Source organism: Puma concolor, chromosome D3 (genome assembly GCF_028749965.1).
Source record: "Puma concolor isolate L17-30 chromosome D3, mPumCon1.1.hap2, whole genome shotgun sequence".
Taxonomy (NCBI): Eukaryota; Metazoa; Chordata; class Mammalia; order Carnivora; family Felidae; genus Puma; species Puma concolor.
The window spans coordinates 583,199-595,043 of record NC_141678.1 but is presented as its reverse complement, the minus strand read 5'-3'; the positions used below and the strand labels follow the sequence as shown (position 1 = coordinate 595,043).

General features: G+C 51.0%; 1 protein-coding gene across 1 annotated transcript in view; it reads right to left on the bottom strand.

Annotated features, from left to right (window-relative positions):
* Positions 1 to 2,872: 2,872 nt before the first annotated feature.
* The window catches only part of GOLGA3 (golgin A3), a 38,181-nt gene continuing 29,208 nt past the window's right edge, over positions 2,873 to 11,845 (bottom strand). The window contains exons 16-21 of the mRNA XM_086683337.1: positions 11,034 to 11,173; positions 10,351 to 10,483; positions 9,961 to 10,083; positions 8,547 to 8,711; positions 7,564 to 7,727; positions 2,873 to 6,657 (exon numbers count right to left, since the gene is read on the bottom strand). Coding sequence (XP_086539463.1) covers positions 6,438 to 6,657; positions 7,564 to 7,727; positions 8,547 to 8,711; positions 9,961 to 10,083; positions 10,351 to 10,483; positions 11,034 to 11,173 — 945 coding nt within the window. The 3' untranslated portion in view covers positions 2,873 to 6,437. The remainder of the gene's footprint in view (positions 6,658 to 7,563; positions 7,728 to 8,546; positions 8,712 to 9,960; positions 10,084 to 10,350; positions 10,484 to 11,033; positions 11,174 to 11,845) is intronic.

Below are 11,845 nucleotides of genomic sequence, written 5' to 3'. Positions count from 1 at the left end.
GAGGGGCTTGGAGCCGAGCAGGGGTGGCTGCGGGGGGAGGGGTTGACTCTAAAGTGGCGGGGGTGGGGGAAGGGCCGTAGGGGCTGATGGAAGCGTTATGCTTGTCAAGCTTGTCAGAACTCTCCGACGTGTACGATGAAAAGGGTGACTCTTCTGTAACATTTAGAAGTTTATTTTTTGAGAGGGAGAGTGCACGCAAGCAGGGGAGGGGCAGAGAGACAGCGAGAGAGAATCTCAAGCCGGCTCCGAGCTACCAGCAAAGGCCAACGTGGGGCTCCCGCCGAAATCAAGAGTTGGATGCTTAAGGACTGAGCCACCCATTCGCCCTTGTAACTCAGACTTTTTTTTTTTTTTTTAATGGAAAAACCCTGAAGAAATACAATTGACATCTTTGGTAAAAGCAAATTTAAGTGGATTGGGCACCAAAGAGTCAGTAAATTTGAGGGTGAGTGAACTGCAGATGAAACCCCAGCGAGATACTGCTTTACACCCACCGGAACGGTTGATTTTGGTGGGACTGGCGTAATTCTGGCATTCTCCTACACTGCTGGCACGAGTAAAGTGAGTTAGCCACTGGGGAAAACAGGCAGTTTCTCATAAGCAGACAAACTCTGCTCTATGGCCCAGTAGTGCAGCCTTAGGTATGAAGAGGAACGGGCACACAATGTTTGTGGCAGTCCCAAACAGGAAACGCCCAGGTGTCTGCATAAACTCTGGAAGAATGCACAAATTGTGGAACCGTCATTTGAAAGTCCCATGGTGCCGTGCCATCCAGCAATAACACGGATGATTCTGAAAACCGTGCTAAGCACAAAGACCCCACACAAAAGCGCACACAGTACAATTCCATTTGTAGGGGTCTCAAGAACAAGCAAAGCTTGTGGTCGCTCAGGGCAGTGGTTGCCTCCGGGTGGGGTGGTTAACCGGGAAGGGACATGAAAGAACCTTTACTGTGAAGGGAATGTTCCACATCTTGCTTGGGGGGATAATGACAGGTGCACACAGGCGGATGGATGGTTGCCCAAATCTGTCCGTGTTTTAGTGTAAAGTTTGCGTACATTTAAAAAGGTAGAGGACGCTTGGGTGGCTCAGTCTGTTGAGCCTCCGACTTCAGCTCAGGTCATGAGCTCACAGTTCGTGAGTTCGAGCCCCGTGTCGGGCTCTGTGCTGAAAGCTCAGAGCCTGGAGCCTGCTTCAGATTCTGCGTCTCCCTCTCTGCCCCTCCCATGCTCATGCTCTGTCTCTCGATAATATATAAACATTTAAAAAATTATATATATTATATACATATATAACATGCACATTTAAAGCTCACAGTCAAAATGAAGCATCCTGTGAGGTACTTAATAAGCTAGCCTCTATCTCCCACCCTGTGGAGTTCAGGCCCAGACTACGTGCAAAGCCGGCAGACCATTTCCTCCAGCAGTTCCCAGGCCACGTGGAGGGCTGAGTGGGTGAGAACCTCCAGGTACTTCCCCAGAGCTGCTGCCCTCCCGCCCCGGGTGCTGCGGTTGGTCCACACACATTCAACTCGGGGGAGGTACACTGTCCCCAAGGGATGTCATTGTGCTGCTCCGGGATGTCGTGCTGCTCCTGAGCCCTTCGGGAGGGGGGCCGGGATGTGAGAAGGCCTGCCCCACACCAAACAGCAAGAAAAAGGGGAGAGCAACACAGTTTAGTATCTCCCATTGTTTCTAGGAAAAGGCACTGCTTAAGTATACTTTTTACCAGAATCTGCGATGTCTGTTGTCAACTGAGCACATGCATAAAGGCAAGAGGGATTCCAGTAAATGCTTCTGGTTTCACAAGTTGCTGATTGCTGAGAATTCTTTCTCTAGGAAAGGCTTGGAGATTCTTCCAAGAGCTCTTGCATTTGTCCATCAAACTGGACGGTAGCGGCATAAATAATCCTATTTCCCACATAATCTGCATGAGAGATTTCTGAATAATCCGGTGATTCCTGAACACCAGGCTTCCCATCAGCAGGAAGTCCTGGGTCCCACACTCAGCACCCGGCCCTGCTCACCTGCCACCGCCGAGCCAGGCCCCTCCTCGACACCGCTGTACGACCACAGAGGACACGGCATGCTTAAAAAGTCAGTCCATCGATGTGTCAGTTCGGTGCCTGCAAATGTTTAGCAACTTTATAGGTAAAAGAAAAAAAGTTCAGGGACACAGAACCAGCCCTTTCCTGATTGCCGTAGAGAAAAAGACATGACATCCTCACTACTTCAGGAAGTTAGGGCCACAGAAGCAAGTGGGCAGGAGGCTTCCCCTAAGCTCTGTGTAGCACACATATTACCTGACCCTTGGTTACGGAAGCTGGTAAAGTGGGGTCTGCGAAATGCGTAACTCCCACGGCAAAACCACATTCTGTGATCACCAGTTCACTTCCATTCTGTACACTTTCTCCTGCTGGTCAGTAAAGACTTCCGTGTCTGGCTTACTCTCATTGATCACAATTAGACAGCCAACGGGAGAGGGGAGACTGGAGCCACGACACTGAGATTTAGAGAATTATTTGTGGTCCAGCTGCAGACAGTCATGACAGCAGTGCCCAGTCAGTGCAGGGACAAGCTCGGGGATGTGCCCGCGGCCCCGAGGGCAGCCACCTCCCTCCCTGTACTCATGAGGCAGCAGGTGCGTGCGGTGTGGGCTGCCGGGGGCAGGGCGCAGGGAGCATGCTGCTCTGGAGTCAGAAGCGGTACAAGTGAGATCTCACACCACGTGAATCTTTGGCAGGACAGCCAGGACAGCGAGGTGCTCTTTGAAGACGAGTATTTCAACACAGTTTATAAAACACAAGATAAAACTTCCTCCCAAATATGGCTAAATATGTAGATTAAATAAGGCTCCCAATGAAATGTGAAAATCTTTAACAAAAAATAGTTTATTGCACAAAATTTAAGGAATTCCCCAGCACACTTACATTTATAAAAAATCAACATGCTTTTTAAAGTTACAATTCGTTGTGCACGGTGACACCTTTCCCCTGAACAGCCCCAACCTGAGGACATCCTTTCATGAGGAAATTTTTAACAGAAATGAGTAACTTAAAGCCACCAAGTTTTCTAGATCCTCTAAAACGTTACCCTCCAGGATCCTATTATAACCTGAGACCATCACACAACCAGATTTGCCTGGAACGTGTGTCAGTGAACTTGTTCGAATAAGGCTCAGAATGTCTACATGTCACAGGGGTTCCTTGTGGAAGGCTCCAGGACATGTGTCTTTCAGATACGCTGGTCCCTTTCACTACTAGAAATCTTTACACAGGACACGTCATTTCTATGTGACAAGTTACTCATGGGAGTAGGAACACATGTCATGGCTTCGGCAGCATCTACACCAAAAAAAGCCTGTAAACTGAGAAAGAGTTTAGTGAGAATCTTCTTAGCAGGCCTGTCCCATTACTCGGACCCCAGGCCACAGTAAAAGCCAGTTTCACATCCTGTCAGAACTTTGCCTGTTAGACCTTCCAAAAAGTAGAACAAAAGCATATAAATCCATAAGACCTAATGGCATCCATCCCGTGTTCCACAGAAAGATCAGTGATAACCACGCCGCGGTAACATTTTTTTTGGAACGTAAGAAAAAAAATAAATGACACGATGAAGTGTCCAAACCAGTGTCCTCTGCAGTGAGGACATGACATACAGTATTCGTGACCCAGGATGAATAATATCCACAAACGTAACGTAACAGCAAACCTAGGTTTCTAAGCACTCCAGACTGGACTGTTGTTTTCCAGGAGTAAATTCCGAATTCCCACTTCTGCACAACAGGAGAACGTTTCAAATGATACTCACTGCAGACTCTGGCTCTGGGAGGTAGCAGTCGAGGCCCTCGGAGGCTAAAAACAACAACAAACCCTCAACAGATCAGGAGCAGGTGGCCTCCAAGTCCAGTTTTCTCTCTCAGGTAGCTGGTTAAGGAAGCCTAACAAAAGGCTGGACTGAAAGGCCCCAGATCCGGGGCTGTGGCCACACGGGAAACAGCACGGCGGGTGGGACAGCCGGGGCGTTCGGGAACCGAAGAGGGTGACAACAAAGGCACAGGGTGACGTCAGGAAACCAGGAGGCGCTGCTGCCGTCGCCACAGGAGCACACGTACACACACGCAGGCACGAGCACATGCATGCATACACACGCGCACACACAGGCGCACTCACACACGCACACACAGGCGCATATTCACACGCATAGGCACACTGACACGCACACACACAGGCACATACAGGCATGAGCACAGGCATACACATACACAGGCGCACACTCACGCACAGGCACTCACACACACGCACAAGCACACCCACGCAGGCACGAGCACGTGCACACATGCACACACACAGGCAGGCACGCACACACAATGACAGGTAGGCACACGCACATACACAGGCACACACTGGCACATGCGCACGCACACTCGGGCACACACAGATACACATGCACATACACACATAGGCACACCCACGCGCACATGCGCATACCCACACAGGTCTACTCACACGTGCACATGCGCACACAGTGGCACACACACACACACCCACATGCACATACACACGTAGGCACAACCACATGCACGTGCATGTGTAGGCGCACACGCAGGCACACGGCACACAGAGGGTAAGACATGAAGGAAAGGAGGTGAGGAACAGAGACTTGCTCACAACCAGCTGACCCTTTCCTAAGAGAAGACGCGCAGTGACTGTCCCCGGGGGGCCGCCGGCACGCAGCAGTGAGGAAGCAGCCACGGCAGGAGGCTGAGTGTCACGTGCTGGTTTTAAAATTAAAACTGAGGATAATACACCCCAAATAAATAAGAATGTAAATTATGATTTTTTTCTTCTCTAATGGTACAAAAACAATTTTGTCAAAAACGGTTTCCAACTTAAGATGAAAAATAGGATATATTTATAATGAAGTCTTCAAGTATTACTTTAAGATTAACCCTGTACAAGTGATATACACGTTTCAGAAGTCCCAAGAGTCGCTAGGGAATTTTTTTACACACTAAACATCTTTGTGGTTAACGCTACTTTATCAGTGAACCTTCTAATAGCATCTTGTGAGAGAACACAAACAGCTTTCAAATACCAAACTGTTTTCTCCTCAAGAGAGACAAAAGTAGTGAGTCGACACAGGCGGATGTGGCCCCATCAGTAACCCCTCCAAGTTCATCTCCAGACCAGCAGATCCGCACCAGAGGCCTCTCTGCTCTAACTCACAACAGTGAGGGTTAGTTTAGATTTCTCAGCCAAGTAGGGGACAAAGTTACAGACGTCAGGGGTCACGGCCAGTCAGTTTCTGCAGCGCTTCTGTGTTTCAGGGGGAGAAATGTCCACGAGAAACCTCCCACGCTCAGGGAGCTCCAAATCCAGCTCCTCCCCTACAGGACAGCTGGGGAGGCCACCGCCACCGCCTCCCCACGGAGCTGACCTGCCCCTTCTAGAAACCTCAGTGTCTCCAGCGGAGAGGCTGCAGGACCTTCCAAACCTTCAGAAGAGTCCAGCGTGTCCTCTGATGACCACACAGGCTCTGCTGGACATTTTCGCGGAGGCGTGGGGTTGGGGGGGTGGTGGCCTGGGGAAGCCTGGGTTTGGAGCCCTGGCCCCCTCCCCTCCTCTCCTGGAACCTCTCCCCAAGCATCTCACACGACAGGCCAGCGCATAGTGACTGGGGTCAGCTAAGGTGAGTGAGGTCGTGCCAGGCCAAGGGTTGGATGGCAGGGGGTGCTGTGCACTTACGACAAGGCCCTCAAAAATAAAGTGAAACTAAAATAAAGACCCTTTTCTGTCTAAGAATATTTGGTTTTAGAACAGTAAATAAAATAATGATTTCTTAAAATATAATTTTCTGACTGACATCCCTAAACCCTACGTGTGCATTAATTCCTGACAGAACATTTTCAAAAGGCAATCAACAAAAAGACAATTCAGGTCATTCTTAAATAATACAGACATACTTTTTAAAGATTAGATTGATTTTCAGTATTTATATACACATCCTATGGTGAGATAGCCATTAAAAATAAAATAAAAACCAAAGGTGCAAATAAACTTCTGTTTCTGTAGAGAGGTAAAGCTCTTACTGAATTGGGCAGGAAAGAGAGAAATGGGACCCGGTCACGCAGCACTGCCAGTGGGGGCCGCCGGCTGGCGTCTACTCAGACAGCAGCATCTACGGTCACTCGTGAGAGATTCCCTTCGGACACATCCCAAACCTTCTTGCTGAGATCTAGGTTATGTTGTTAAGATTTGGTCATTTCGTGGGAAAAGCTAGTTGTGATTTGCAAATGACTATTTCTCTAATCCTCAGCTCTCGTTCCGTCCTTTTACTCCTTGTAAAGGCAAATGCAAAATTTAAACCTCATCTCTTAGAAAAACAGAGCAAACAGTCAAATAAATAACCTTGACAAAAGAATATTCCTTTGGGTAGTTACAAGCACTCGGACTGTGGACGCTCGGCAGCTGCTGTTCCAAGCTCCTCTCTGGAGACCTTGCACTGGCCGAGTTGCTCCGTGTCTCCCCGGGGGTTGGCGTGATCTCCCAGGGGAGCTGGGCTGGCAGAGGGGTCCCCCTGAGTCCACGAGGACAGCGACTCGTGCACGGTAACGGTGTGCGCTTCCATCTGGCGCTGAAGGCTGTCCATCTCCTGCCTGAAGAGAGGGGGAGCCAGGGGAAAGAAGGCCAGTCAAAGGAGAGCCAGACGAGATGCGGTAACTTTCCCTGGAGACAACCAGCTCTCTCAAACGTGGATCCTAAGAAGCCTGACCTGGACAGCAGTCCCCTCAGGTACCGCAGCACCTTCAGGGGGCTGACAGAACCTGTCTGTTTGGGACCAGCAACACTGACAGGGTCACAGGATTTATGGGACTCAGCATTTTTCTCTGCACATGCAGAGGAGGCCAGTAGGCCGTGCAACTCTGCACACGGGGGCTTCTACTCAGGGAGGTGCATCAGTAGCACTGAGGGCCTGCCACATGGCTTCCACTCATAGGGTCAAAAAAGACGTCCCCTGGGGCGCCTGGGTGGCTCAGTCAGTTAAGGCGGACTTGGGTTCAGGTCACGATCTCACGGTTCGTGGGTTCGAGCCCCGCGTCAGGCCCTGTGCTGACAGCTCAGAGCCTGGAGTCTGCTTCGGATTCTGTGTCTCCCCCTTTCTCTGCCCCTTTCCCACTTGCACACTCCCTTCCAAAAATAAATAAACATCAAAGAAAAAAAAAAGGAGTAAACAAAATTTTTTTTTAATTAAAACAAAAGATGTCCCCACATGGCCACACCCTGCAAACACTGGCCTCGGGCTGGCGGGAGCAGAACATCCAGCTGTGGGGTTTCTAAGGGCTCAGGTCCTGGCTCCTCAAGGGCTTCTCAGGGTCACTTAGTTCTAGGCCATCCTCCCCAGATGACAGGGACCGACAGCCCAAGTGACCCCACGTGGCACAGGCCTGCTCTCAGCCTCTGCTGGGCATGAGGTCCTGCCAACAGAAAAGATTCTTCCAAATTAAAACCTGCAGTCTATCTTTCGAAACTGAGTGACACAGAACACAGAACGCAGCTCGTACTTCAGCTGCTGGAGACAGCTGTTGAGGTTCTTGAGGGGCTCCTTGCTCACGGCAGGCGGGGGCCTCAGCAGCTCCTCCAGCAGGGAGGCCGGGACGGGACAGTCGGGGATCTTCACCGGCGTCACGGGACCCGAAGAGCCGGCCTCGCCTTTCAGTTCCTTTCTCTGTTTTTGAAAGCACACGGTTAGCGGTGTCACTAAGAGGGGGACCCCACCACACGTTCCCCTCATCAGTGCCCGGGGTCACAACAGGTCATCCCAGAGGAGCCTCCCGGGAAGGCATGGCCCCTGCTTCCCGGGCAGCATAGCAGGCAGCCACGGGGTTCAATGAACCTTCTGCCTCACACACGCGACTAAGCACGTGCTGGCTCCCCAGGAGGATGAGAACACCCCTCCTCGCAGGGGGCTTTCCATGAAAGACCATGGCTTTGACTCTGCACATCCCTAAGAAATTAAGTCAATTTTCAACTCATACAATTCCCCTTTCTAGGACTTCAAACTTTTTCACAGACAGGCAAACAATGGTAAATAAACCTGAGTCTGAGTGATTTCTTTGCCCCTGGACAACATTTACGTAGACTGAGCAGAGAAACAAAAGCCAGGCATGTGGAGAATCTGAGCAGGCTTGCGACGGCAGCTTCAGGGTCCCTGGGTCCCCAAGACCATCCTGGCAGCTGCTGTGTCCCAGCTAGCTGGCCTACCAGGCCTGGGGCTCTTGTTAACAACAGCAAATGATGCCCTCGTATGGTTTATAAAGTATATTACAACAAAACGGTACCTGAACTCACGCTCTTGGAAAAGGCACCAAAATAAAAGGGTTTGGCCTATTTCTAAGCACAATACTCCGGCACCATTTATTTTCACACGGTACCTGCTCCTGGTTGATTACATGTAACTTCACGTCTGAGTAACTACGGTGCGCCCGCCACCGCCCAGCAGACCTGCAGTGGGCCCAGCGAACTGAGGGGCACAGAGCCCGAGTACCGTCTTGGCCGCGCCACGCCGCAGGTCCAGCCTGAGCTGCTGGTTTTGCTGGAGCAGAGTCTTCATGTTGTTCTTCAGCTCTGACACTTTAGCTTGCAGCATAAATTTATCTTTCTGGGTCAGGGACAGATCTTCTCGCACTGTCTCCAACTCAGCTTTGATATTCTAAGGAAAGGGAAGTCATAGGTTTTTAAAAGCTAAAAAAGCTTAAACACGCTGCTAAGATCTTAAGCTTGTACGTCACAATTCTAAGGGGCTAGAAACGTAACACTGATTTTTATGTGATGAGGTACGTGGTGTGGTGAGCACGCTTCCTCCTCAGGGTCTAGGTCGAGCAGTGTCCTGTCACATTCACGTTCTCAACGTTTTTATCCAAATTTCAGAGCCTCGGGGGGCGCCTGGGTGGCTCAGTCGGTTGAGCGGCCAACTTCGGCTCAGGTCATGATCTCACGGTCCGTGAGTTCGAGCCCCGCGTCGGGCTCTGTGCTGACAGCTCAGAGCCTAGAGCCTGTTTCAGATTCTGTGTCCCCCTCTCTCTGACCCTCCCCCGTTCATGCTCTGTCTCTCTCTGTCTCAAAAATAAATGTTAAAAAAATTAAAAAAAAAAAAAATTTCAGAGCCTCTGCCGAGGAGCCAGCAACACTCCCGTGCCTGCTATCTACACTGGACCCCGAGTCACCTGTTTAAACTCCGAGGTCAGCTACTAGAATAAGCCTCACCATTACTAAAGAAGAATATAAATCAGGCCTAATGTTACTCAAGCCCTCCGCTCACAAGCAGGAATCCCGGCAAGAGCTACGTTCCTGATCCTTTGCTGTGTCAAGACTGTACGCAGATTTCTTTGTGGAGAAGTTTGTCAGAGTGAACGTTTCACATGCTTCGTCTCATTGACTGTGCTTTGCCAGATCCCATTCCGGGAACATGCCACACGGCTCACCCAGGCCGTACATAGCGCTGGGGTCTGGCCTCCTTGGGCTGTGTGGACTTCTCTCCAAAATAAGTGATGTTGGGGCGCCTGGGTGGCGCAGTCGGTCAAGCGTCTGACTTCAGCCAGGTCACGATCTCACGGTCCGTGAGTTCGAGCCCGGCGTCGGGCTCTGGGCTGATGGCTCGGAGCCTGGAGCCTGTTTCCGATTCTGTGTCTCCCTCTCTCTCTGCCCCTCCCCCGTTCATGCTCTGTCTCTCTCTGTCCCAAAAATAAATAAACGTTGAAAAAAAAATTAAAAAAAAAAAAACACACAAAATAAGTGATGTCTGCAAAACGGCTTGGTGGGAGCGCTGAGCTCGTCAATAACTCGTGCACTTAGCGTGCTGCCTGCCACGGTACCTGGGACTAGTACTATGATCATCAACTGCCTCGTGAAATGCTTGCTGGCTCTGACCTTCTGCCCCGGGACCTTGACACAGCAGATACCTGCAGTAAGTGCTGTATTCCATCCAGTTCCTTTTTACTCTGCTGTTCAGTCAAGTCCAGCTGCTGCTTCAAGGACTGGATTTCTCTTTCTTTCTGATCCACCTCCCATTTGAGATTTTCCATCTAGAGGAGGGAAAAAGTCACATGACCAAGAGAATTTTACAGTGGCTTTCTTGCACTATAAAACTGTTCTAACTACATCTGTGTGTTAATATCATATTTATAAACAACAAATATCCTTTCCAAGCACACAGGGAACGAAGAAATGAGCGTGTGAACCGACCATCAGCAGAGTCTAGCTTTGTCGGCCCCGCCCCTGGCTCCATCGGCCCCGCCCCCTGGCTCCATCAGCCCTGCCCCCTGGAGAAGCAAAGCCTCCCAGAAGGTCACCTCTTGGTTTCCCGCAGGCTGTCTGTTCAGCTGCTCGTCCAGCTGCTTCTGCAGGAGCTGGAGCTGGGTCCGGGCCTCCGCCAGCTCCGCCTGGAACAGTCCTATTTCCTGGGAGTGTTTCCCCTCTTGGATCCTGGCAGAAAAAAAAAACAAGGAAGAACGAAATTACAGCATGCTTACTTACCCCGCCACAAAATGTTGTCAGTCGAACGTTTTCCATCATGACAACAGAAACTCGCACGCTGCTCGCCCCACTGGGGGCTGCTCTGGGAGCTCGGCAGCGCTCTGCCCTGACTAATCCTCACAAAGTCCCTGGGGAGGACACTCTGTGCGCCCACGTGACAGATTATGGTGGCAGAAAAGCGCTCGACACGGATCCCCGCGTGTGCCCTTCTGGAGGCTGCATTGGGCCCGGGTGGTGGGACGGCCCTCGGATGTGTGCCCCGCACACAGGGAGGGCTCTCTGTCCTCGGTGGAGGACCAGCAGGCACACGGTGGGCACAGCCACGTCAGCACTGACATCTCAAAGTGGCGCTGCAGGCTTCAGACAGGAATCTGGTATGTTCTTCTTAGATGGGCCTCCCGTGCCCGAGACGTGCCGGAACACGGGTGACCTTCACGTGCTGAGCGCATGAACGGGGTGTGTGTGGCGGTGGCCCAGCCCGCTGCCGCGCGGCACTCACTGAAGACCTTCGGCCTCGGCCTGCAGCTTCTGCACCAGGTGCTCCTTGGCCTGAAGCTCCTTCTTCACCTCACTCAGCTCCAAGGTGGCGGCCTTGAAGTGGCGGCGGTTATGTCCTGCCTCCGCCTTGGCTGCAGCAACCTAACAGAACAACACCAGCATTACCAAGGGCAAGAACCACACAGAATGTGGCCATGTGGCATCCGCGAGGACTACCGCCAGCCCCACCCGCTCCCGCTTCTTCCAAAGCTTCTCAAGGTCCCAAAGGACTGAAGCACCACACACGCGCCTGATGTGCAGCGTGCGACCGCCAGTTTCTGCCAGGTGACAAACACGTTCCAGGCTGTCTTCATCTAAACAGTTTCTGCGGTTTTGTTTTGTTTTAAGTTTATTTATTTATTTTGAGAGAGAGAGTACGAGTGAGGGAGGGGCAGAGGCAGAGAGAGAGAGAGAGAGAGAGAAAGAGAGAGAGAGAATCCCAAGCAGGCTCCGTGCTGTCAGCATGGAACCCAACGTGGGGCTTGAACCCATGAACCATGAGATCATGACCTGAGCTGAAATCAAGAGTTGGACACTCAACCGACTGAGCACCCAGGCACCCTTTGATCTAAATGGTTTTGACAGTCTCTTCAAGCATATCTCCAGATTTCTTGTTAAATTCAGTCATAGTTCATGTTTTCTGGGAGGAATACATTTTTCCACCATACCAAGTAACTGCAGTAGAGACACTAATTACTACGCATTCATGACACAGTAGCCTTTTCTCGGTAAACAATGAGCCTCCCAAGGTTTCTGAGACCAGCAAATTCTAAG